The sequence below is a fragment of the Mandrillus leucophaeus genome, unplaced genomic scaffold (genome assembly GCF_000951045.1).
Source record: "Mandrillus leucophaeus isolate KB7577 unplaced genomic scaffold, Mleu.le_1.0 Scaffold767, whole genome shotgun sequence".
Classification (NCBI taxonomy): Eukaryota; Metazoa; Chordata; class Mammalia; order Primates; family Cercopithecidae; genus Mandrillus; species Mandrillus leucophaeus.
This window is the reverse complement of record NW_012108330.1, coordinates 597,782-623,567: the sequence shown is the minus strand read 5'-3', so window position 1 is coordinate 623,567 and position 25,786 is coordinate 597,782. Positions and strand designations below refer to the sequence as shown.

The 25,786-nt window shown below is 60.1% G+C and overlaps 1 protein-coding gene across 1 annotated transcript in view; it reads left to right on the top strand.

The window, feature by feature from the left end:
• The first annotated feature begins 1,179 nt into the window (after positions 1 to 1,179).
• SSPO (SCO-spondin) overlaps positions 1,180 to 25,786 on the top strand; it is a 67,336-nt gene continuing 42,729 nt past the window's right edge. The window contains 47 exon segments of the mRNA XM_011966626.1: positions 1,180 to 1,229; positions 1,489 to 1,671; positions 2,074 to 2,156; positions 2,323 to 2,502; positions 2,745 to 2,989; positions 3,088 to 3,181; positions 3,919 to 4,077; positions 4,166 to 4,245; positions 4,672 to 4,824; positions 5,097 to 5,268; positions 5,375 to 5,615; positions 5,924 to 6,068; positions 7,290 to 7,407; positions 7,957 to 8,132; positions 8,217 to 8,444; positions 8,621 to 8,786; positions 9,011 to 9,245; positions 9,985 to 10,174; positions 10,289 to 10,383; positions 10,640 to 10,896; positions 11,247 to 11,381; positions 12,532 to 12,728; positions 12,830 to 12,957; positions 13,046 to 13,155; positions 13,506 to 13,655; positions 13,752 to 13,845; positions 13,937 to 14,106; positions 14,350 to 14,583; positions 14,779 to 15,000; positions 15,458 to 15,694; positions 16,476 to 16,567; positions 16,648 to 16,879; positions 16,990 to 17,142; positions 17,239 to 17,379; positions 17,472 to 17,654; positions 17,774 to 17,924; positions 18,503 to 18,656; positions 18,758 to 18,812; positions 19,926 to 20,030; positions 20,343 to 20,561; positions 20,671 to 20,798; positions 21,511 to 21,655; positions 21,735 to 21,885; positions 22,413 to 22,485; positions 23,233 to 23,290; positions 24,798 to 24,968; positions 25,252 to 25,395. Of these exon segments, the coding sequence (XP_011822016.1) occupies positions 1,180 to 1,229; positions 1,489 to 1,671; positions 2,074 to 2,156; positions 2,323 to 2,502; positions 2,745 to 2,989; positions 3,088 to 3,181; positions 3,919 to 4,077; positions 4,166 to 4,245; positions 4,672 to 4,824; positions 5,097 to 5,268; positions 5,375 to 5,615; positions 5,924 to 6,068; positions 7,290 to 7,407; positions 7,957 to 8,132; positions 8,217 to 8,444; positions 8,621 to 8,786; positions 9,011 to 9,245; positions 9,985 to 10,174; positions 10,289 to 10,383; positions 10,640 to 10,896; positions 11,247 to 11,381; positions 12,532 to 12,728; positions 12,830 to 12,957; positions 13,046 to 13,155; positions 13,506 to 13,655; positions 13,752 to 13,845; positions 13,937 to 14,106; positions 14,350 to 14,583; positions 14,779 to 15,000; positions 15,458 to 15,694; positions 16,476 to 16,567; positions 16,648 to 16,879; positions 16,990 to 17,142; positions 17,239 to 17,379; positions 17,472 to 17,654; positions 17,774 to 17,924; positions 18,503 to 18,656; positions 18,758 to 18,812; positions 19,926 to 20,030; positions 20,343 to 20,561; positions 20,671 to 20,798; positions 21,511 to 21,655; positions 21,735 to 21,885; positions 22,413 to 22,485; positions 23,233 to 23,290; positions 24,798 to 24,968; positions 25,252 to 25,395 (7,282 nt within the window).

Below are 25,786 nucleotides of genomic sequence, written 5' to 3'. Positions count from 1 at the left end.
ACTCTGGGCCCTTTTTTGGCCCCGGGACCAATGGTGAACCCAGGAGGAGAGTTCCACCCAGCTCTGGTTCTCAGCAACCGCCTTCCTCCCCCAGGTGGAATGACTACAGGATGCTGGGAGGGATATCAGGTTTAGGAGACCGAGGGGCGTGGAATTGGAGCCAGGCTGCATTCCAGCCCCGGTGTCCGGGTGTGCTTGGAGCTCTGCTGGGACCAGGATGGACCCCAGATTCCCCTGTGGAGCCTGTCACTGCCCCTCCCAGCCGGACTCTCGGATTATTTCATCCGGCTTAGCCCTCTACCCCAGGGCTGGGGGAGCTGGCTCCCCTGCCCACTCCTTCCAGAGGGTCCTCTCATTCCTCAGCATAGGCTTCCCAGTTCTAGACCCCAGAGATTCTAGGAGACCCTCCAAGAAGGAGACAGGGTGGGCCCAACCAGCCACACATAATCATTCTTATGGTCACAATAAGAAACTGAACCCTTACATTTTCCCCACCCATCTCCACACACTCAGGATCCCCAGCTACCCTGGAAGCGCTCCCGCTCACTGCCCCCTACTCCTGAGTTTGGGCAAGAGAGGGGCGGGAGGCAGGGGAGCACCATCCAGGCAGAAGTTCAAGGCTGGAAGACCCCATCGGTCATTTAGCCCAGGAGCTCTTAACCTTTTCATGGGGTCATGGCCCTCTTGAGAATCTAATAAAAGTTATAGAACTGTCTTCAGAAAAATGTGCACATACAATTTCAAAGATTACTGGAGTCTGAGTCCTATCTGTGCATCCCTGGGAAGTCCCTGAAATTTTTACTGGGAAGGAAATTGAGGCCCAGAAAGGGAGGGTGGCTTGCCCAGAGCCCCATGTTAATTTGTGGTAGTGCCTGAGAGTGTGAACACACACACACGGAAACAGATGCACTGGGAGGGGACAGGAAGGAGACTGTTTCCAGGGAGAGCTGGCCTCTGAGGGGCTGGTGTGGCAGGTCCAATCCGGTTGTGGGCAGCTGGTGCCCTGGGGCATGAGACTGGAATAAAGCCTCCCCAGCCCCCAGGACTGGCCACTGGGCTGTGGGGAGGCGCGTGGGGCAGGAGAGAGCGCCGCTGGCCTCTCTGTGCCCCCTCTGCAGTATCGCCTCTCTTGAGCCCAAGCCTCACGTTCCCCAAAGGTGCCCTGGGGGTGAGGGCGCCATGCTGCTCCCTGCCCTCCTCTTTGGAATGGTGTGGGCCCTGGCTGATGGGTAAGCAGCCCACCCTGGACCCCTCTGACAAGGGTCCTCCTTCCGCCACATGCCCAGGGACCCTCTGGAGCATCAGACTCCATGCCCCCCACCCCCGGGGTCCTCCCTCCACCCCTGCCACTTCCCATGAGTGTCTCTCCCTGCCTTAGCATCCTCTCCTCCTTACTTGGTTAACCACCCCTGGGAGTGGGGTCACAGGACAGGGCTTTTGGTGACAGAGGGAGTGGTGGCGGCAGCTGTGGTTCCCCATCACGGGCAGGCGGTGGTGTGAGTGGACAGAGACCATCCGTGTGGAGGAGGAAGTAGTACCCCGTCAGGAGGACCTGGTACCCTGTGCCAGCCTCGACCATTACAGCCGTCTGGGCTGGCGGCTGGACCTGCCCTGGAGTGTCCGCGCGGGGCTTACCCGGTCCCCAGTGCCTGGGCTCTGTCCTATCTACAAGTGAGTAAGGGTGAGAGCCTGGGCTGTCTGCAGGGCCGGAAAGGAGTGACAGGCCGGACATCCTAAGAGTAGGGAGGCCCTGGAGAAAGCAGGGATTTGGGAAGTAGGTTTGGAGTGGGCCTGGAGAAGGCTGGAGTGTGTGAGATTAGGGTGGGGGGTGAGTGAGCACTACGGTGGGCAGGACAGGGAGAGGCCCGAAACCCACTCCCTCTATCTCCCGCCCCAATCCCCGTGGTCTGCCCTCCCAACATTATTCTCACTTTGCATGTGGAGAAATTAAGGCCAGGGGAAATGATGTGATTAGAGTAGCTGACAAAACTGAATGTCCCCAGCCCTCCCCAGGGTGGGACTGGGCTGAACGCTAACATCTCTTCCCTGTTTCCACCGGCTCGGTGGGCGCAGACCTCCAGAAACCCGGCCTGCCAAGCGGAACCGGACAGTGAGGGCTTGTTGCCCAGGCTGGGGGGGCGCCCACTGCGCTGAGGGTAAGCACCTGAGTGCGTTTGGGGAAGTGGTACCTTCTGGGAGTCCTGGGCAGGGGATGTTAGCTCAACTTTGTGGTTTCGGGCAGAGAACCAGGGCTGGGCTGACAACTCCAGGCTACCCCATCTTCATTGCCTGGGTCTGCCCCATTCTCCCTACCTACTGCAGCCCTTGCCAAAGCCAGTCCTGGAGGCCACTGCTTTGCCATGTGGCAATGCCAGCTACAGGCAGGCTCAGCTAATGCCTCAGCAGGAAGCCTGGAGGAGTGCTGCGCCTGGCCCTGGGGACGAAGCTGGCGGGATGGCAGCTCCCAAGCCTGTCTCAGCTGCTCCAGCCGACACCTGCCAGGTGTGTCTGCAGACTCCAGCCTGCCAGACAGGCACAGTCCTGGCCATCACCCCTTCCGCCTCCCCAGGCACTCCCACGTGGAGTTCTTGTGCTGGGCCTTCTACAGGGCCCATACTGGCTCCCTGGCCCACTAGAGGGACCATGCCCTGTCTGCCTGCCTCCCGCTGTGCCGGGAGCCCTGTGTCCTGGCCCTCCACCTCTGCCTCATACTCAGAGGTTCACAGTTGGTATGTCTCTCCCAGGTGGTGCCTCTTCTCCAGCCCTCCTGCAGCCCCTGGCAGGGGCCGTGGGCCAGCTCTGGAGCCAGCACCAGCGTCCCTCAGCCACCTGTGCCTCCTGGTCGGGTTTCCACTACCGCACCTTTGATGGACGCCACTATCACTTCTTGGGCCGCTGCACCTACCTGCTGGCAGGTGCTGCGGACTCCACTTGGGCTGTCCACCTAACACCCGGGGACCACTGTCCCCAGCCTGGACACTGTCAGCTGGTGAGGAAGAGAGATGGGGCAGCCACAGGGAGGAGGTTGGACAGGGGAGGAAGAGAGCCCCGGCCCCCTTTTCCACTATGCATCTCCCCAAGGTCCAGGTGACGATGGGACCTGAGGAGGTGCTGATCCAGGCTGGAAATGTGTCTGTGAAGGGGCAGCTGGTACCTGAAGGGCAGTCTTGGCTGCTCCACGGTGAGAGCACTGGGGGAGCAAGAGGCTGCCCGGGCCCCCACGTGCTCCTCTGGGACAGTCTCTCCACCCTCCAGGCAGGGTCAGAAAAGGAGCAGGGGGCAGTTTGGGAACGAGCCCACGGTGGGCCCCCAGCCATTGCTGTTGGGAGGCACTGAAGTGCGGAGCTAGTGAGGGGCCAGGAGGAACCAGGCCTGGTCCCGACCCTCTGCAACTACCGCCACCAAACTCTTGCGGCACCAGCTCAGACAAGTCCCTCTACCTGACTGCCTGAGTCCCAGTTTCCCCACCAGCCTCAGAGGAGTGCTGTGAGGTAGCACTTTGGTGCTAAGCAATGGGAAGCTCTCCTCACAGGACCTTTGTCCTGGCTGGGCTGCAGGGTGAGGTGGGGGTGAGCTTCTTGCATGTATGCCTGTGTGTGCACGGGTGCAGTGTGTGCATGTATGCGTGCATGCGTGTGTGTGCACATGCACGTGTGTTTCATAGTTCACTCGAAGTTTACTCTCTCCAGAGAGCATCTGCAGCTTTCATGAGCTCCTCAAAGAGAGCTGTGATGGAAATCAATCACTCTGCTGTAAAGCATGTACTTTTGGTATAAAGTGCAGAGCCCTCTAGAATGTGAGAATTGTGTGAGTTATTTCCCTTCTCCTTTCCATCCCTGCGCAGCTGAGCCCTGCTGTGGTAGTGGAAAGGGTGAGAATTGTGGCTGCAAGGGGCAAGTGACCTCTTTCTGTGCCCAGGGCTGAGCCTGCAGTGGCTAGGGGACTGGCTGGTGCTGTCAGGGGGCCTGGGGGTCGTGGTACGGCTGGACAGGGCTGGCTCCATCTCCATCTCTGTGGACCACGAGCTCTGGGGACAGACACAAGGCCTCTGTGGGCTCTACAATGGCCAACCAGAGGGTAAGTGGGGTGTGGTTGGTTGCTGGGGTAGCAGGGAAGGGAAGACCAGAGGCCCTAGACCCAGCACCCCTGCCTCACCCCTTCTCAGATGACTTCATGGAGCCAGGCGGAGGACTGGCCATGTTAGCAGCCACCTTCGGAAATTCCTGGAAGCTCCCTGACTCGGAGGTGAGGCTGCCACTGGGGCTCCTCCCTCCCAGTTGCCTGCCCATTCCCAGCTTTTCAGCTTGGCTCCTGACTCCTGAACCTCCAAGCCCTTGTCCTGGTTTCATCGCTGGCCTGTTCCCTAGGACAGGGCCTGGCCCTCTTCCAGATCCTCAGGGGCGGAGGGCAGGCCTTGGGGTCCCACAGAAAGCCTGGCTGCCTGCCGTGAACTAGCCATCTGAGGCCAGTGTCGGTGAACCAGTCAGTCATTTATTCCCACCACTACGGCCCAGTGTGGGGCTGCCACCTCGCCTCTCTCCCCAGCCCCAGGATGTGGGCGGTGGGCCTGAAGGTGGGGCCCTGGTGCTGTGTGAGAGCAGGAGGCATTTTTCTGGGGTCCTGGTTAACGTCCCTCATCACGCTGCCTGGCCTGATGTCCTTTGTCTGCAGCCTGGGTGTCTGGATGCGGTGGAGGTGGCCCAGGGCTGTGACGGCCCCCTGGGGCTCACACAGGCAGACGTAGAACCTGGCCACCTGCGGGCTGAAGCCCAGGACGTGTGCCATCAGCTGCTGGAAGGTCCATTCGGGCAGTGCCATGCCCAGGTATGAGTGGGGTGGGGGTGGTGTCTGGCACCCAAGGGAGGGTGCTAGAGAAGTGTCAGTAAGCTGGTCTGGCCCTGCCTGTGGGTTACTTTGGACCATCTGTCAAACCCCCACCTCTCCATTCTCGGCTTTATTTCTGGGAAATGACGGCTCATGTGTGTGATCTCTGAGGTCCCTTCTGGGGCCTATCCGCTTGGTTATAAGTCATGGAGTGATGGAAGCAGGAGGCAGGAGGCGCTGGCTGTTTGCTGAGGGGCCGTCCTGTCCTGCAGGTCTCCCCTGCTGAGTACCACGAGGCCTGTCTCTTTGCCTACTGCGCAGCGGCCATGGCTGGCAGCAGGCAAGAGGGGCAGCGGCAGGCTGTGTGTGCCACCTTTGCCAGCTATGCCCAGGCCTGTGCCAGGCGGCACATCCACATTCGCTGGAGGAAACCTGGCTTCTGCGGTATTACTTGGGCCTCCTTGCGCTGTGGGATTGACTGAGGGCCTCCCCACCCAGCAGGATTGACTGGGGTCTGGCGGGGGACTACAGCTCACTCATGTGCCCACAGAGCGCCTGTGCCCCGGGGGCCAGCTCTACTCCGACTGCACCTCCCTCTGCCCACCCAGCTGCGAGGCGGTGGGTCAGGGAGAGGAGGATTCCTGCAGGGAAGAGTGTGTGAGCGGCTGCGAATGCCCGCGAGGCCTCTTCTGGAACGGCACCCTCTGTGTGCCTGCCGCCCACTGCCCCTGCTACTACCGCCGCCAGCGCTATGCACCCCGTGACACCGTGCGCCAGCTGTGTAACCCCTGGTGGGTCCTTGAGCCATGCTGGGGGTTGGTGGCCATGTGGTACCCTCGGATCCCTCCCTTTACATCCTCTCTTCAACCTGCTTCCCCTAAGCCTCCAGCCCATTCTGGGTCTTCCTCTCAGAGACTGGGACTGCTGCTGGCGTGGCTGATGGCCTTGCCGGCTGACCTCTACCCCTTCAGCAGGAGGGGCTTCCATGGGAGGGGAGGAACAAGGGTTTTTGGGGGGTCACCTCCAGCTCAGGGGTCATCTCCACCCCCTCAGTGTGGACCTGATGCCAGAGCTCATTGTCTCATCTATGTGTCCACAGCGTGTGCAGGGATGGCCGCTGGCACTGTGCCCAGGCCCTATGCCCCGCCGAGTGTGCCGTGGGCGGGGACGGGCACTACCTCACCTTTGATGGGCGGAGCTACTCCTTCCGGGGCGGTCAAGGTTGCCGCTACAGCCTGGTGCAGGTGGGCAGAGGACGGTCTGCAGGGGTGGCACTCTGCCAGAGTAGGGGCCCTCCTAAATGGCACAGTGGGGCTGACTGTAAGGAAACCCCTAAATAAATAAGGGAAACCCAGAGTCTTCCCAGGAAAGGCCAAGGGAGAACCAACACTGGGGGCATGGCTGTCACAGGCCTTCAGGCCTCCCGCTGGGTTCTTGCCTCCTCCGCAGCTTCCCTGTGAAAGTCCCTCTGTCATCACCACCCAGCCCAGGGCCACTAACCAAAACCCATCTTCAGTCGTGTCTCTCACAGATGGGACGCGCTGGGCTTGTTACAGGCTACTTCATGCAGGGGAAATAAGAGGCCCTGCTCCCACCCTAAAGCTCCCCCAATGAAGTGAGCTCACTTCTCAAGTTCAGGTGCAGGCCACGATTTTCCCAATCATCTGGGGCCCCCTGAGTGATCTCTCCATCGAACTATTGGACCATTCCCACTCCGCTCATAAGTAGTGATGGGGGTGACGAGGTCCTGGGAGCACAGTCCTCAGAGAGGCTGTGCCTGCCCATGGGGAGGGAAGAGGACAGCCATCTCCCCCAGCAAACACAGTCAAAGATGCATGTGTGTACATACACACACAGGCTGCACAGCAACACACAGAAATCTGCATGTGCAGACACACACACACACACACACACACACACACACACAGAGGCTACAAACCAACACAGAGATCTGCATGTTTACACACACACAGGCTACACACCAACACACAGAGACTTGTATGCACACACACACATATACATGCATCCAGGTACACAGAGACACAGACATACACATGACACACACTCATATATATGCATGTAGTTTAGCACGTGTGTACATATGCACACACATATGGGAGAACATACATGCCCATGAGGAGGAAAGAGACGAGTCATCTCACCCTAACATGCGGACACGCACTTAACCTACGCACACTCACGCACACACAAACATGCACACACATACTTCCACATGACACCTATGTGCACATCCATGGCCCTGCACACACATACACACAAACATCCATGCATGCCGGCCCATGGTGAGGACGAAGCCCCTTACCTGGCAGACAGTCTGGCTGGCCGGAAGGTGAGCAGCTGCCTCCAGGTGCGTGCTGAAGGTGGTCTGTAGGGAAGGTCTCCAAAAGCCTCCCCAGAGAGAGTCGGCCCGCCTAGCCCCACTGAATTCCCCCTGCCCGCCCCAGGACTATGTGAAGGGACAGCTACTGATCCGACTGGAGCATGGGGCCTGCGACTCTGGGAGCTGCCTCCGCGCCATCTCTCTCTCCCTGGAGGACACCCACATCCAGCTCAGGGACTCAGGTAGCCTCTGCTCTGCACTCTTGGCGCAGTCCCAGGCCTCCTGTCACTGCTCCCCCTCCACACTACCCTATGGCTTTGGAGTCCAGACACTCTTCCCCAGAGTCCTGCACCTGAGCACACTGCCTCAACTTCCCTGGCCCTCTCATCTCTGAAACAGACACACAGAGTCCTGAGGAGAGATTCCATGGCATCTTCTGCCCCGTCCTGGGGTCAAATACAAGTCATGCAGCTATGAGAGCTTGAAAGGCCTCGAGGCATGACCAGACCGGGCAGGCCACTCTCAGCAGGGTCCCTCCAACCCTCCCCAACCAGCTCCTGGCTCGCCATCTAGCTCCTCCCACACACTGATCATGAGGGTGAGGGATTGGAAAATCTGTGTGCCAAGGGTAGTCCTTGGGGCACAGGGGTAGGGGGCTCAGGTGGACACTTTGGTTGTCCCCAGCAGCCCACCCTGACACGGGACCTCCTACTTCCCACCCAAGCTCCTTCCCTTCTCAAAGCCCTATCCTTCCACGTGCCCCACCCCCATCACCAGGTCCCCTGTTCCAGGAGCTGTGCTGGTCAATGGGCAGGATGTGGGCTTGCCCTGGATTGGCGCTGACGGCCTCAGTGTGCGCCGAACTTCCTCTGCCTTCCTGCTGCTGCGCTGGCCTGGGGCCCAGGTGCTCTGGGGACTGTCTGACCCTGCAGCCTACATCACTCTGGACCCCCGCCATGCCCACCAGGTGTGCCAGTGAGGCAGGTGGGTGGCTGAGCAAGGGTGCGGTGGGACTGCATTCGGCTGTCTTACACGCGTGCCTGTGGCCCAGGTGCAGGGTCTGTGTGGCACCTTCACCCAGAACCAGCAGGACGACTTCCTGACACCAGCCGGAGATGTGGAAACTAGCATTGCTGCCTTTGCTAGCAAGTTCCAGGTGGCCGGCAAGGGAAGATGCCCCTCTGGGGACAGTGCCCCGCTCTCCCCCTGCACCACCCACTCCCAGCGCCACACCTTCGCAGAGACAGCTTGTGCCATCCTGCACAGCTCTGTCTTCCAGGTAGCTGGGTTGGGCTCCTCCCACATCCGTAAGATGGGCCAACACCTTCCCTGCCCTCCGCCTGGGCTCTTAGGAGGGTCAAGGAAGACCACACAAGCCTAGGGGTGCTATTGGGGACCAAGGGGATGTAGACTCCATGGAGGAGAAGTTGACCCATTTCCCCATCTCCTCCCAAGGAATGCCACAGGCTGGTGGACAGGGAGCCATTCTATCTGCGCTGCCTGGCAGCTGTGTGTGGCTGTGACCCTGGCAGGGACTGCCTGTGCCCGGTGCTCTCTGCCTATGCGCGTCGCTGTGCCCAGGAAGGTGCCTCACCTCCCTGGAGGAACCAGACCCTCTGTCGTGAGTTCGCTCAGCCCAGCCAGCCCTACCCAGGCTCCTCCCCTCCTCCCTAGCCTATCCCCCTTCCAGGAATGGCTGGGGGCCCGGGGTGCATCACTACCCTTGGCAGACTGCTGGGCTTTTCTTCCTGCAGAGGCACAGGGGATGTGGGGTGTGGGGTTCAGAGGGGGTGGAGAGAGCCAGCGGTGGCTATGCCCCTGACCTGTGTGTGTCCCTGTGCCCAGCTGTTCTGTGTCCTGGTGGCCAGGAGTACCAAGAGTGTGCCCCAGCATGCGGTCAACACTGCGGGGAGCCAGAGGACTGTGGGGAGCTGGGCAGCTGTGTGGCCAGTTGTAACTGTCCTCTGGGGCTGCTGTGGGATCCTGAGGGCCAGTGTGTGCCCCCCAGCTCGTGCCCCTGCCAGCTCGGAGCCCGTCGCTATGCCCCTGGTAGTGCCACTATGAAGGAGTGCAACCGCTGGTGAGGGCAGCAACCTTTGGGGCAAGAGGAAGAATGTGGGGATGAAGAGGTAGCTTGGGAGATAATGGGTGGAGTGTGCAGCCTTGTTGGTGGCAGCATGCACGCTGGAGGTGACAGAGTGCTGATCACTTCCCCTTGGTCATGGGGCACTTTAGGGTCCATAAAGCACTTTCCTGTGCATCATTTTATCTAGTTTTACTTCCTACCATAACCTAATAAAGTAAGAAGTGGAAAAATTGTTCCCATTTGCAGATGAGGAAACTGAGGCTCAGATAGACTAAAGAGTTTGCAGAGTCACACAGCTTGTTCAAGAGAAGTGAAGGCAGATTATGGATCTGTGCAGGCAGGACCAGGATCCAGGGTTGATAAAGGTGGAGGCTGAGGATGCAGGCTTCAATGCAACCCCTCTCCTACCTGGGCTAGGAGTAGGGTGGTTCAATACCTCTGTCCTGCTCCAGAGCCTGGAGGATGGCCCTGTTGGAACTGGGACAGAAAGGGTGACAATGTCTATCCCAGGCATGTCAGGGTGCTGGAAACAGTCCAGCTCCCTGTGTTGGTGACTGGGTATTGGGAGCTGAGATGGACAGGTCTCCAGCATCAGGGCTGGTTTTCACTCAACATGATGGGATCTGGACACCTGGGAACCCAGCAAGCGTCTGGGTTCCTGAGATTCTCACCAGGTCAGATCAGGTCCCTGGAGGCTTAGACTTGCCTCTTACTCCTTCTCAACCTCCTGCAGTGTCTGCCAGGAAAGGGGCCTCTGGAATTGCACAGCTCACCGCTGCCCTCCACAGCAGGCATTCTGCCCCAGGGAGCTTGTCTATGCCCCTGGTGCCTGTCTCCTCACCTGTGACAGCCCTACCGCCAATCACTCCTGCCCTGCAGGCAGTGCTGATGGCTGTGTCTGTCCGCCCGGCATGGTGCTGCTGGTGAGTCCAAGAAGGAGCTGCGTGGGAGAACAGGATGGCCTTCCTTAAGCCAGGGCACTGCCCTGCTCCCCTCACGCCCCTACATGGTGCCTTTTGTTCCTGCCCTCTGCCCAGGACGAGCGCTGTGTGCCTCCTGACCTCTGTCCCTGCCGTCACAGTGGGCAGTGGTACCCGCCCAACGCCACCATCCAGGAAGACTGCAACGTTTGGTATGCGCAGCTGCCGTGACCTCTAACCCTTTGGCCTTGTGGCCCATGGCTCCCCACACATCATCCTTCCCTCCACCAGAAGGGGTTGGGGTGGTGGGGGCTGGGGTATTCAGACTGGCCTGGGCCAGAGGACCTTGCAGGACCCCTCCACCCCGAGGGCTGCTGAAACTGCCTGGAACCTGGACCAGCTGCCTCCCCTGGATCCAGCCCCAGGGCCCTGTCCTCAGTGACTCTGTCTCCCCCACCTTGCCCATAGCGTGTGCCAGGGCCGGCAGTGGCACTGCACAGGCCAGCGGTGCAGTGGGCGGTGCCAGGCATCAGGCGCCCCCCACTATGTGACATTTGATGGACTGGCCTTCACCTTTCCCGGGGCCTGCGAGTATCTGCTGGTGCGAGAGGCCGGTGGCCTGTTTACAGTCTCTGCCCAGAACCTGCCCTGTGGGGCCAGCGGTCTCACCTGCACCAAAGCACTGGCTGTGCGTCTGGAGGGCATTGTTGTGCACATGCTCAGAGGTGGCTGCAACATTGAAGGGTGACATTGCCAGGGAGGGGCACACCTGTATGGCTTCCCAGCTGTGCAGGGTGGGCGGGGATGGGGTTCCCTGTGTCTGCCCACTGCTGGCAGGCTCCTTACCAGGCGTGGCTGCCCTCCATGCCATGGGGTTGGTGCCTCTCCTCTTGGGTGGGACTCATAATACCAGAAGGCTCCCAGAAATTAAGTCCCAGAGAAGTCTAATGACGTGCCCAAGGTCACATAGGTAGAGAAGCAAAAGAAGGGCTCAGTGGGGGAGCTAGAGAGCCTCATGAGGATCTGGAGGACCCTCTCCTCCAAGTAGGGCCTGAATGCCTCTCTTCCTCTACAGGCCGGGCAGTGACAGTGAATGGGCTGAGCGTGACGCCCCCCAAGGTCTACACAGGCCCCGGGCTGAGCCTGCGTCGTGCTGGCCTCTTCCTGCTGCTCTCAACCCGCCTGGGCCTCACCCTGCTCTGGGACGGAGGTCAGGCCCCTGCCCTCCCTCAACCATCAGACCCGTGCCCCACCTTAGCACTATAGGGTTGGACTCACCCCAAGTTCTTTCTCCCAACGCTTGACCCTCCCTCCTCCTGGTCTCCCTCCACTGAGCCCCTGACACCTCCACAGGGCAGATTTCTAGGCTGAGAGCTAGGCCGACAGCCAGGCTAGGACCCTGAGCTCTCACTTTACCTCCCTGCCTGGCCGGCACTCGCCCTGCCCCATGCCCAGCCCAGTGCCACCCCTACCTTCCAGTCCATGCAAGAGGTCCGAGTTCCCAAATTAGGTTTTTTGCCAGGTGCAGTGGCTCATAACTGTAATCCCAGCACTTTGGGAGGCTGAGGCGAGCAGATCTCTTGAGTCCGGGGCTTCGGGACCAGACTGGGTTGAACATGGCAAGACTCCCTGTCTATAAAAAACACAAAAATTAGCCGGGCACAGTGGTGCGCGTCTGAAGTCTCAGCTACTTGGGAGGCTAAGATGGGAGGATTGCTTGAGCCTGGGAGGTCGAGGCTGCAGTGAGCTGTGATCACCCCTCTGCACTCTGCCTGGGCAATAGAGCGAGAAAAAAACTTTTTTTAAAAATTAGGTTTTCATAATTATCTTTTTCATCATTATGAAAGCAATCCTTCCACACCAAGGGAAACATTGAGAAAATACCAAGTTTTAGAAAGGCGAAATGAAAATAAATATCCTAACTTCCCATCACCCATATAAGCAGTTGGTTTATATGTCATATCTAACTGCTTCTGCAGAACTGACGGAAACCCAGATAACCCCCATATAGACTTGGCTCTGAGCCGCTGGGCCGCCCTCCCAGCCTGCCGCCACCGAGGCTGGTGCTACTGAGTCTCACAGTCCATCCTGGAGTGTGGTTTCCTGGAATCTGACCTGATGGAGAATTTCCCTCCCCCCAGCCCTTGGCTTGGTGTTAGTTAGGAAAATAGGCTCCTACTTCCCACCTTGAGCCCCCCAAATGTAGGTCTCTTCATTTATCATCGCCAATCATCCCCCCACAAAAGAGGTAACCACACCTCCTGGTGGGTTGGTACCTGGTGGTGGTAAAACAGATCCTGGGTCTTCTGGCCCAGATAAGGGCTTGTGGCATCACTTTTAACCATGCTGCCTGCCACCAGGGACTCGGGTCCTGGTGCAACTGTCCCCTCAGTTCCGTGGTCGCGTGGCTGGGCTGTGTGGTGACTTTGATGGAGATGCCAGTAATGATCTGCGGAGCCGCCAGGGCGTCCTGGAGCCCACAGCTGAACTGGCCGCCCACTCCTGGCGCCTCAGCACCCTCTGCCCTGAGCCAGGAGACCTGCCACATCCCTGCGTGGTGAGTGAGGGTGGGAAAGCAGGAAGGGAGGTTCCTGGAGGCAGGGCTGGGGAGGGTGTCCGCTAGTCCACTGTGCTGGAGACGCCACCCTGTGCCTGCAGGTGAACATACACCGGGCTGGCTGGGCTCGGGCCCGCTGCGGGGCGCTGCTGCAGCCCCTCTTCGCATCATGCCACGCAGAGGTCCCCCCGCAGCAGCACTATGAGTGGTGCCTGCATGACGCCTGCGGGTAAGGAGGGGACAACCTGGAGTGGGGTCGAGGTGGGGGTGCCAGGGCGTGCAGAGGGGGTGCCGGGACTGAATACTTCCTCCCACAGCTGCGACTCAGGGGGTGACTGTGAGTGCCTCTGCTCGGCCATTGCCACCTACGCAGATGAGTGTGCCCGGCATGGGTACCATGTGCGCTGGCGTAGCCAGGAGCTCTGCCGTGAGTGTGCCCTGCCCTCAGTCCCCAGTGCTCAATCCTGCCACTGCCACAGGCTCAGCGTCTTGAAAGAGCTTCTCCTGTCCCACAAGACGGCCGTTCATTCATTCAAGGGCAAGCTGTGCATTGAGTGCTTACTCTGTGCCAGACGCTTTTCTAGATGAGCCATGTATGCAAGAACGGCTGCTGAGTAGAGCTGACATGGTACACATAGGCCCAGGGGGGTCTTGCCCAAGGTCTACACCAGATGCCCCGTGCTCTCCATGGTGGTCACCTTGGGCAGCCAGCCTGGTGTGGTTGCATCCTGCTGCCCTTGTGCCTCGGTGATCCAAGGCTCTCTCTTCTCCTCCCAGCCCTGCAGTGTGAAGGGGGACAGGTGTATGAGGCCTGTGGCCCCACGTGTCCCCCTACCTGCCATGAGCAGCATCCTGAGCCCGGGTGGCACTGCCAGGTGGTGGCCTGTGTGGAGGGCTGCTTCTGCCCCGAGGGGACTCTGCTGCACGGTGTGTAGAGTGACAAAGGGCAGAGGGGAGGGGCACTGAGACTGGGAAGGGGCCACTGTGCCCTTTTGCTCTGAGCCCTGTACTCTGTGGCCTCAGGAGGAGCCTGCCTGGAGCCAGCTTCCTGCCCCTGTGAGTGGGGCAGCAACTCCTTCCCGCCGGGGTCTGTGCTGCAGAAGGACTGCAGGAACTGGTGAGTGGGGAGGTCACCTTGGGGGACACCTATTGAAGGAGCACTGGGCCAAGCCCAGCCTGTGGCTGATCCCAGGATGCTGTGTGCTCAGCACGTGCCAGGAAGGTCAATGGCGTTGTGGGGGTGACGGTGGCCACTGTGAGGAGCCGGTGCCTGGCTGTGCAGAGGGAGAGGCCCTGTGCCAAGAGAATGGGCACTGCGTGCCCCATGGGTGGCTTTGTGACAACCAGGACGACTGTGGCGATGGCTCTGATGAGGAGGGTGAGTGTCTTTGCTCGTGTGTGGAAGCGACAGGGTTGGTCAGTCCTCGCACGTGTAACTGAGTTTCCTGGGCCCAAGGCAGCTGTCCTGGAGTGGCTTCTTTAGCTGCTGCTCCCATTGCCAGGGACTATCTGTGGCTTGGAGGGATGAAGGGAAGAGAGGGTGTTCTGGTCTTTCTGGGGTTCAGGGCTTCTCTGGGCCCCTACAGCAGCGTCCTGAGCCTGCCTGCTTGCCCCGTGCTAGGTTGTGCCGCCCCAGGCTGTGGGGAGGGGCAGATGACTTGCGGCTCCGGCCACTGCCTGCCCCTGGCCCTGCTCTGTGATGGCCAGGATGACTGTGGAGATGGCACAGATGAGCGGGGCTGCCCGTGCCCCCAGGGCTTGCTGGCCTGTGCCGATGGACGCTGCCTGCCCCCGGCCCTGCTCTGCGATGGGCATCCTGACTGTCTGGACGCCGCAGATGAGGAGTCCTGCCTGGGTGAGTTGTCCCCACCCTGGAAACCAGCCCACCCGGCACTCCCTCCCGCAAGGCCCATCTCAAGAGCCCCGACTTCGCCTCCTCCCTCCTTTGCCAGGTTCCTGCTATGAAGTTGGTCCTCAGGGTGTGTGAGTTGGGGCACCCCAAACAGTACAGGGCAGTGCCCCAGGGCCAGCTCTTCTTTTCTGGCTGCAGGGCAGGTGACCTGCGTCCCCGGGGAGGTGTCCTGTGTTGATGGCACCTGCCTGGGGGCCATCCAGCTGTGTGACGGAGTCTGGGACTGCCCAGATGGAGCCGATGAGGGGCCGGGACACTGCCCCCTACCTTCTCTGCCCACGCCTCCTGCTGGTACTTTGCCTGGCCCCTCCCCTGGCTCCCTGGACACTGCGCCAAGTTCCCTGGCCAGCGCTAGCCCTGGTGAGTCTCCTGGAGGGAAGAGGTGGGAAAGCTAGTGGCCAGAAGCCTGGGGGAGAGGGGCATGGAAACCTCGGAGAGAGGCATTTGTGGCGCTGCTCTGGCATGGGAAGGAGCAAGGCACAGTGGGAGACTCCCGAAGACACTGGAGTGAATGAAGTGGATGGCGTTTGAAAGAGTCTACACTCTTTCCTGGCGTTCAAGGCCTCCCTCCCAGCTGCAGGGAGTCTCGTGGAAATTCTTGACCCAGGGGAGAGCTTTGGGAAAACCAACAGGGCAGCAAAATGCAGGAGGGATTGTTCTCAGGAACGGGTTGCAGGTGGGTTAGGGCCAGGCCCAGGAAATGGCCAAGGGACTTGGAGCAGGGAGGGGAGCGGCGGCGTGGAAGGACTGACCTGTGTGCCGTTGGGATGGGAAGGGCGCTCGCCGGCGGAGGATGCAGCGCGGACGCTCCCCGCAGCGCCGCCCTGCGGCCCCTTCGAGTTTCGGTGCGGCAGCGGCGAGTGCATCCCGCGGGGCTGGCGCTGCGACCAGGAGGAGGACTGCCCCGACGGCAGCGACGAGCGCGGCTGCGAAGAGCCCTGCGCGCCGCACGACGCGCCCTGCGCCCGCGGTCCTCACTGCGTGTCCCCCGAGCAGCTGTGCGACGGCGTGCGGCAGTGTCCCGACGGCTCGGACGAGGGCCCCGACGCCTGCGGTGAGGCTCCCGCGCCCCCGGGCCGTGCGCGGCCCCCCGCTGGCCAAGCCGGCTGGCCCACCTCTTCCCGAGCGCCACCCCCACCTTCGCCTCCTGAGGTACAGGTGGGCGCGGCAGCCAGAGCGATTTAGGTTTGGGGGCATGCGAGGCTGGGCCGTGTTTGCGTTCCTATGATCTTTTTCGTGAAACTTTATTTGAAATGTTTTTGCCCTCCCACCTAGGCCCAGGGGAGAGAAGAAAGGGGCTTTGTCTTTGCCCACACTTGGCCAAGAAGGGATAAGAGGGTGGGCAGAGGCTCTGCGGGGCTGGGGAGTGTGTCTGTTTGGAGGGGTCCCGCCATCAGCGATTCCCCACCAGACCTGAGCACACGCTTTGTGTCACTGCAAGCCAGCCTTTCAGGTCTTGCCTACCTCCCCCTAGAGGGAGCTGTCCACAGGCCCCAGCTCCTCCCAGGCTGGCCTGCCCTGCTGCCTCCCATCCACCTTCCTGCCCCTCTGCAGGGAGAGGGCAGGAAGGGATAGGAGCGGAGCAGGACATCTCATGGTGCCCGCAGGCTCCACCCAGCTGCCTCCGTGCCCTGGCCTCTTTCCCTGTGGTGTGGCTCTGGGGCTGTGCCTAACCCCTGAGCAGCTCTGTGATGGGATCCCAGACTGTCCCCAGGGCGAGGACGAGCTGGACTGCGGTGAGGACGCTTTGTTCCCTAAGGGAGGCCCTGCTAGCTGGGCCAGGGACGCAGCTCACACCCCCTGCTCACTGTGTTTTCTCTCCTCTTCTTTCCCAGGGGGGCTGCCAGCCCCAGGAGGCCCCAACAGGACAGGGCTTCCCTGCCCAGAATACACCTGCCCCAATGGCACCTGCATAGGCTTCCAGCTGGTGAGGGTGGGAGTGGGTGGTGGAGGCGGCAGTGCCATGTTGCCCCCAGCACAGGAGCCCTGACCCCACTCCCTCCCCAGGTGTGCGATGGGCAACCTGACTGTGGAGGGTCAGGGCAGGCAGGCCCCTCTCCAGAAGAGCAGGGTTGTGGGGCCTGGGGCCCCTGGAGCCCGTGGGGACCTTGCAGCCGGACATGTGGGCCTGGGGGGCAGGGCCGGAGCCGCCGCTGCTCCCCACTCGGCCTCCTGGTGCTACAGCACTGCCCGGGGCCTGAGCACCAGTCTCAGACCTGCTTCACAGCAGCCTGCCCAGGTGAGGGGCCGGGGTGGTGGGGCCTGGATAGAGGAAGGGAGAAGAAGGCCACTAGGCCTTCAGCCCTCACCCATGGTCCCCCCTGCCTTCCCTGTTCCCCTGCCTCGCAGTGGACGGTGAATGGAGCGCCTGGTCCCCCTGGTCTGTGTGCTCTGAGCCATGCAGGGGCACCATGACACGGCAACGGCAGTGCCACCCACCCCAGAACGGGGGCCGCACCTGCGCTGCACTGCCCGGAGGCCCGCACAGCACCCATCAGACCAGTGAGTGGAAGAGAGGATGGCACTGCTGGTGGGAGGCCGTCACCTCCGCAGAGCTCCCTTCCCTGACCTCTGACCTCTGCTTCCGGCTTCTCTCAGAGCCTTGCCCTCAGGACAGCTGCCCCAATGCCACCTGCTCTGGGGAGCTGATGTTCCAGCCCTGTGCCCCCTGCCCACTGACCTGTGATGACATCTCTGGCCAGGTCATGTGCCCACCTGATCGGCCCTGTGGCAGCCCAGGTAAGGGGGCTCTGGGCCCAGGCGCTGGCTCCAGGGTGTGCGTCTGTGGCGACAGCCCTCTGCATGGAAACCTCATCCTGGGCCCCCTCTAGGCTGCTGGTGCCCAGAAGGGCAGGTGCTGGGCAGCGAGGGGTGGTGTGTGTGGCCCCGGCAGTGCCCCTGCTTGGTGGACGGCACCCGCTACTGGCCCGGGCAACGCATCAAGGCCGACTGCCGGCTCTGCATCTGCCAGGACGGGCGGCCCCGACGCTGCCGACTCAACCCGGACTGTGCTGGTGAGGCCCTTCCCTCGGGGTCCCTAGTCCTCTCCCTGCGCACCCACCCTCCTTCAGGCCCACCTCCCAGCTGTGCATCCACCACCTCCTTCAGGCCCTGACTCTTGGCCCTCCCTCAGTGGACTGTGGCTGGTCCTCCTGGTCGCCCTGGGCTGAGTGTCTGGGCCCCTGTGGAAGTCAGAGCATCCAGTGGTCCTTCCGGAGCCCCAACAACCCCCGCCCCTCCGGCCGAGGTCGCCAGTGCCGTGGCATCCACCGCAAGGCACGCAGGTGCTCTGTTCCCCACCCACTGGGGGACCTGCAGGGACCTTGACCCGTACCCCACCTCCCACTTAGAAAGCTTCCTGTGTGCCCCTTCCACATCTACCACACAGCCCCAGTTTGGAACCCCTGCCCTGTGTCCCTACCTGTCTAAACCCCGGGAATCCCAGAACCTCTTTGGGGACTGCTGGCCTCCCCCTTCTCTAGTTTTATGCTTTCTAGGTCTTGAAGGTGGGTAGACGGAGCCCGCAGATGCAGCTTCACAAACTCAGCTTGAATTCCTGGGCTGAGGCTTGCAGGGGGCTATTGCCATAGCTGCCTCCCAAGCCCCCTCTGGGACCTGCTGCGCTGGCTGCAGTGTTGGCACAAATTGCTTCCCTGACCTTCTTCTGGGCCAGTTGCAATGTCTCAGGTGCAGAGGCAGAGTGGGCTTATAGGGTGACCAAATGTCTGTTTTCCCAGGACTTTCTCAGTTTTATCACAGGAAGTCCCAAGTCCCAGGAATGTCCTCAATCCAGGCAAACCAGGAGAGTTGTTTACCCCGAGCAAGCCCCGTCACTAGGTCAGGGATATCCCTCCCTTCTCAGGTGCCAGACGGAGCCCTGTGAGGGGTGTGAGCACCAGGGCCAGGTCCACCGTGTCGGGGAACGCTGGCGTGGGGGCCCCTGCAGTGTGTGCCAGTGTCTGCACAACCTCACCGCACGCTGCTCACCCTACTGCCCGCTCGGCAGCTGCCCCCAGGTGAAGGCATTGGAGTGTGTGGTGGGCAGAGCTGGAGGGGTGTGGAGGCTGGTGGAGTGGGTTGGAGATAGGCAGGCGGCCTGACCTCTGTGCCTCTGCAGGGCTGGGTCTTGGTGGAGGGAACGGGAGAATCATGCTGCCACTGTGCCCCACCTGGTGAGTGTGCCTGGGAAATGACAAGGAAGCCCCGGGGGAGGACAATTGGTGGGATCACTGAGAGGGAACCGGGGCATTGAGCGGAGGTGGCTGGATACCCCAGCCTCAGGGTGGCGGGAAGCCTGCGTTCTGCATGCCAAGGGAAGGAGGGGACCTCAGGGTGGGAAGGGTTCTCTCTGCCCTCCCTCTCCATCCGCCTTGCCTTCCTGTGCTCTGGGGGCTTTCTGCCTCCCCCATGGTGTCACCTTTGAGGTGTTCTCTTTCCTCTGGTTCTGTTCAGATCTGGTTGCTCTGGTTGCTTTTCTTTCCATCTTAGAACAGCCAAGACAAAGTTAAGTCGGACTTTTCAAAAGTATCTTTGCCTAGAAATGAGTTATAAATGAAATAAGAAAATACAAAGGCTTGAAATGGATGCATTTATGGGTCCAGGTTTCTTTCTTTCTTTTTTTTTTTTTTTTGAGACAGGGTCTCACTCTGACACCCAGGCTGGAGTGTAGTGGTGCGATCTCGGCTCACTGCAACCTCTGCCTCCTGGCTTCAAGTGATTCTCATGCCTCAGCCTCCCGAGTAGCTGGGTTTAGACATGCACCACCATGCCCAGCTAATTGTTGTATTTTTAGTAGAGACAGAGTTTTGCCATATTGGTCAGGCTGCAGCTTTCTTATCCTAAAAGTGCATCCACAAGTTGCTGAGGTTAAAACAGAGCCAGCATACTCAGTTGCACAGGTTGTTCACTGTGCAAGTTAGCTGGTGATTGGGGCCTACACTCCAGCCCACAGAGCTGCTTTCATCCAGAGGCAACCCCTTTCTAATGCCCATGAAGGTGACTTTTTGGTGTCAGCACCCCTGGGTTAGGAACTGCAGTTGCTGGGTCCTGGGCTGAAAATAGTTTCAGGCTGGCAGTTTTACTCTATGTTCTCTAAATACTCAGTGGACGTGAAAGCACCCGATTCACACCAAGGGAAGGAGGAGGGACCTTTCCCAGCTAGGAAGTTGTTCCTGGGAAGTCAGCAGGGAGAACGTGCTCAAGAAGTGGGGAGAGGCCTGAGTGCTGGGCCAGGAACTGTGAGCCTCTTGGTCTCTGTCTCCTGATCCTGAAGTCTCCTCCCATAGGAGAGAACCAGACAGTCCAGCCCATGGCCACTCCTGCTGCAGCTCCGGCTCCCAGTCCCCAGATCGGATTCCCTTTGGCCACTTACATTCTGCCTCCACCAGGAGGTAAGGGATGTGTGCAGTGCCGTGTAGTGCTGAGAGGGGCCGCGCTGCCCAGGGATTGTCCGATCTGGGAGGGGAAACAGGCCCTCGGGGACATCCTCCTTGCCCTGCACGTAGTGGATGGTCATCCTAAGGATCTGGGAGTCATCCTATCTTAAGTTGCCTCTCTTGACTCTTCCCTCCCTGGGCCGAAGTCACCCGTGTGAGCCTTTCACATCCCCTAGCTCCCTGTGCAACTTCCTCACCGTGTCCCTGAAGACTCCTGCCACCCTCTGTCCAACCCTACTCCAGCCTGTCTCTCTCTTCTGCACCCAGACCCCTGCTATTCTCCCCTGGGGCTGGCAGGACTGGCCGAGGGGAGTCTGCATGCATCGTCCCAGCAGCTGGAACACCCCACCCAGGCTGTCCTCATGGGGGCTCCCACCCAGGAGCCCAGGCCTCACGGATGGCGCGCTGGAGGGCATGCTTATGCCAAGTGGCACACTTGGCCCCATTACCTGCAGCTGGACCTGCTTCAGCCCCGGAACCTCACTGGTCAGTGAGGAGGGCAGTGCTTGAGGGGAAGCAGTGATGATGGGTGAGGGGGCAGGTGTAGCTCCTTCAGCTCTGACCTCTGCTCTTACCCTGGCCCCTCCCTCCCCAGGCATCATAGTGCCAGAGACTGGCTCTTCCAACGCGTCTGCCACCAGCTTCTCACTCCAGTTCAGCAGCAATGGTCTACGCTGGCATGACTATCATGACATCCTGCCTGGCATCTTGCCCCTGCCCAAGGTACCACCCGCCCAAGGCTGATGGGGCCAGCGGCCCACCATGCCCTTTTGTGGGTTCCATAGTCTTTGTCCCCAAGGGCCTTCCAGTCTCCCTGAGGGGCATGGCCTGCATTCGATGCTTGTTGAATACCTGGTGAGTAGCAGGGACTGTGCTCTGTGGAGCTGAGGCTCCACTGAGCTGGGTGCCACTGTCACATGGATGCTGGAAACCATCCAAGTGGCTCAGACTCAGGGCAGGTATGTGAAACCTACAAGGGAGAGAGGGTGGGGAGACACCAAGTTCACTGAGGGCTTCTGGGAGCCCAGACCCACGCAGGTCTTTGTGGAGAGCAGCCTGGGCACAGCCCTCCCCTCAGGGGGTTTGCATCCTTCCCGGAGACAAACCGCACGAAGCGGTGGGAATCAGTCCATGCTATGTGTTAAGTCTTAGCTGTTTCAGGAGCACCTGCTCTGTGCCAGGTGCCGAGCCAGGCCCTGGGGACACAGCAGCGAACAGGACCTGGCCTTTGCCCTAGGGGCACCTCCAGCTCAGCAGGAGGAGCTCAGTCCAGGACCAGCTCCGTCCAGCCTTGAGAGCCCAATTCCTACTGCCAGGGTGGGGGACATGGCTCTGGGATGGCCGTGAAAACTGAGGAAAAAGTGGGGTCACTCAAAGTCATGAGGTCAGCCTGAGAAAGAGGTGAAGCTCAGTCAGCAGCATCCTCTGCCGGCAGCTTTTCCCCAGACACTGGGACGACCTGGACCCTGCCGTATGGACTTTTGGCCAGATGGTGCAGGCGAGGTTTGTCAGGGTGTGGCCCCGCGATGCCCACCACAGCGATGTCGCCCTGCGGGTGGAGCTGCTGGGCTGTGAGCCAGGTACAGGTCGCACCCGGGTGGCAGGGCAGGAGAGAGAGGGGCCATGGGAGGAGCCCTCAGCCATACGTCCTCCACACAGGGTCCCCACCGGCACCTCTGTGCCCAGGGGTTGGACTCCGCTGTGCCAGTGGTGAGTGTGCCCTGAGAGGGCGCCTGTGCGACGGTGTTCTGGACTGTAAGGATGGCTCGGACGAGGAGGGCTGTGTGCTGCTGCCTGAGGGCACTGGCAGGTATACTGTGGCCGGCTGTGTGCAGCTCACGCCCTTGGCCTGGCCTTCGAGGGGACAGCCATGTGGGAGGGGCCCGACGCTGCCTTCACCCGCCAGGTGCCCAGAGCCTGCATGCTGAGGAGCTGCAGCTGGGTGCCTTCAAGGCCCTTTACCACCTGGATTCTAGGATTCCCTGCCTTTCTCATAGTTGATGCAGGGGTTCTCCAGGTGTGGGCCCTGGACCAGCAGCATTGGTAGCACCTGGAACTTGTTAGAAGGGCAGATTCTCGGGCCCGCCCAGACCTGCAGGGGTGGGGCGCAGTAATGTGTGTCTTACAAGCCCCTCAGGTGATTCTAACCCACGGTCAAGTTGGAAGCTACTGTTGGGAACATCACCTTTGTCCAGCCTCAGTGGGCAGAGTCCTTCCTGGATGCCCACCCCAGCAAAGACCCCAGGCCCAGCAAAAGCACACTGATGCCCCTGCCTGGAAGCAGGGCACTGGTGCTGGCAGGGCCCCTGGAGCCCTTTTGGCTATTTTTCTCCCCAGATTCCATTCCACAGCCAAGACCCTGGCCCTCTCCTCCGCTCAGCCGGGACAGCTGCTGCACTGGCCCAGGGAGGTGAGTGTGGAGCCTTGGGCCCAGAGGGTGGAGTGAGGGTACAGGGACCTTGCCTCAAGGCCTCACCAGCCCTGCTCCTGCACCAGCCGGCGGCATCTCCCCTCTCCGCAGCATTTCCTCCTGTGTGTTCCCTGGTACTGCTCTCAGGAGGCTTCCCGGTGCCTGGCAGAGGGCTGAGGGCTGGGGCAACACAGAGATGCAGAGATGTGCAGGCAGAGCGAGGGCCCAGAAGGGTTTGGGGACAAGAGAAGCCTGAACCTCTGATAGGGAGCTTATGCCCACGGGGCAGGCACCAGGGCATCTGGTGCTCAGAGCCGAAAAGAGCCCTGTGCCCGGGTCCCCAGGGGCTTCCGGGACAAGACTTGAGGGCTGGAGAGGGGTGTCTGTAGTGTGGAGAAGAAGGCGCGGAGCATCTTCCTACCTGGAATAGCCTGGTCAGGAACACAGAGTGTGTGGGTGGAGTGGGGGGGACATGTGCATTGGATGGGGGAAGGGGAGTTTGAGGGGCAAGAGCTGAAATGGATCACCATGGTGGGCTGCTGAGAATACAGTCCCTGAGCTCCTTGAGGGCAGTGGGCTGGTGCCTGGAAGCGCAGTTGCATCCTCAGCTCTGCCCTGGGCTGTGGGGGAAGAAGATGGACAGGAAGCAGTGCTGGGACTATGAGCGCCCAGGCTGTATCCTCAGGGGATGGGAGCTGCCCTCAGGGCCTGGGGCTGTGCAGGGTGCTCAGCCCTCTCCCTCTGCAGGGCCTGGCAGAGACTGAGCACTGGCCTCCCGGACAGGAGTCCCCCACGTCCCCAACAGGTGTGTGCACAGACTCCAGACCCCCCCAAACCCTTGTCCCACCTGTTCTTCCAGAGCCAGGGGCAGTTACATCTCAGGGGTTCAAATCCCCTTACCCCTGACTTCCCCACAACCGAGAGAGTCACAGGGTTGGCTCAGGGAGGAGACACTGGTCACTTTGGACATGACCAGGTCCTGCCCCTGCCCACCCCCTGGGATTCCAAGGTATGTGGGCTGCAGGTAGGCAGGGCGGGTGGCTCCAGGCCAGCTCCCAGGACGGAGCCTGTCCCCAGTAATGTGGCTGCCTCCCCAGATGCCTGGTCAGGACATGTCACCCCCATGGGGGTGGGAGGCCACTTGACTGCACCCTGCACTCCCTCTGCTCACCATCCATAGAGCCAGGCCCCCCTTTCTGAAGCATGTGCTGGCAGCAAATATTTCTTAAGTGGGCACAGGGGTTGGATGTGGTCATGAAGTTGGCGTGCTCCTGTATAAGAAAGGAAAGGGCTCTGCCTGGTTGTGAACTGGCCTCCTTGGAGCTACCTGATTATTCACCTCCCTGCTAGCCAGCAGACAGTTGCCTCCTGGAGGGCCTGCTGTCCTGCGGGGATGGGGGGCGGTAAGAGGGCTTTTGGTGTGGGGGAGTTCCTGCCCTCATTTCTAGCCCCTATGGGAAGGACCTGGGTGGGGCTTGGGGCAGCAGGGGCTGGAGAGGAAGGAGGGTGAGGGCGCCGGGGCTGCTCTTTCATTCTGGCTCATCCTCCCCTGTGCCTCACCGTGCCACCTGCCTGGGCCTCACCGTGCCACCTGCCTGGGCCTCAGCTTTTCCCCATCTGTGACACTAGACGGCCTTATAGACAACTGTGGCCCCTCCCTGTGAGTTCTGATGGAAGTTATTCAGAACCTGGCCGGACTGTTTCTGTGTCTTTTGTGAAAAGCAGACAAAGCAATTGATTCTACCCCTCAGATCCATGACATGCAGACCCACGGGATACATTCTAATTTCATTCTCAGTCTGGTTCTAAAAAAAAAAAAAAAAAAAAAAGGCTGTCTTTGAATGCATCTCTTTCCAGAAAATGAGACTCTTAACTCTTTTCACTGTAGCTGCCAGGAAGCCCAAAATCAGTTTGTTGTTGTTTGTTTGTTTACAACAGAAACAACGAACTCACCCTGAGTCTATGGTAGTGTTTACTCCCTCTGCTGCTGTGTTAAAATGACCTCAGTTCTTTCTCTCCCTAAATATCTTATTTTATGGTGAGTTTGAACTTGGAAGTTGCCATGTGTTTCTTTTTGGGGAATAGAATAAAAATCTCAGATCAAAACAAGTCTTCTACTTTCAGCCAAAGCCCTTCTTGTGCTCCTTGGATTTTTTTGATCCGAGGCCTCTCAGAAGGTGGGGTGTGGTCCGCAGTACCTGTGATTACTTTGCACCACCCAGAAGCCTGGGATACCCTCTCAAGGGCCCCCATCTTCCTTTCCTGGGAAGGGGAGCTGGGTAAGCCTCACCTCCCTCCACCTCCACCCACAGAGACAAGGCCCGTGAGTCCTGGCCCAGCCTCTGGGGTACCTCACCATGGGGAATCCATGCAGATGGTGACCACCACCCCCATATCCCAGATGGAGGCTAGGACCCTGCCACCAGGTATGGCAGCTGTGACGGTGCTGCCCCCACGCCCAGTGACTCCAGCGACCCCTGCTGGTAAGACACCAAGCCCTTCTACCTGTGTGCAAAGCCTCTGTGAGCCCACCTTCCTTGTGAGGGGGACAGAGGCCCTTTGTTCAAGATCACACAGCTCAAGGTCATTTTGGGGAGGACCCAAGTGTCCTAGCCCAGTTTACCCTTTTTCTATTATCCCAAGATAGGCAGAGTGAGGAATAGCAGATGCCAAGAGGAGGGAGGTTGGGGGCTTCAGGGAGGTGATGAAGGAGAAAGGATAGGGCAGGCCAAATGACTGGTCAGCCAGCTGTGGTGGTGCCCACAGGCCAGAGCGTCGCCCCAGGGCCCTTCCCACCTGTGCGGTGTGGCCCCGGCCAGATGCCCTGTGAGGTGCTGGGCTGCGTGGAACAGGCGCAGGTGTGTGATGGCAGGGAGGATTGCCTCGACGGCTCCGACGAGAGGCACTGCGGTGAGCTGCTGGAGGGCCTGCCATCCTGTGGGTAGGGGGTGGCACTTATCCTTCAGTGTAGGAAGGTGTCTGCCCTCATTTATAGCTCATATTGGAAAGGATTTTGGAGAGGCTTGGGCAGCAGGGAATGGAGAGAATGGGTAAAAACAGAAGTGTGCGTGTCTTTGGGTATGGTCAAGATGGGAAATAGAACAGGCCTTGGGTCTCAGCCTGTTTTATAAAACCTGTTTGACCTTTGAAGAGACTCATCTATTTACTCACCCATCCAACAGTCTACCTACCCCTCTATCCATCCATCCATCAGCCACCCATCTTTCCGTCTACCCACCCTCCCATCCACTAACCCACCCACTCACCCACCCATCCATCTATCCATGCATCCATCCACCCA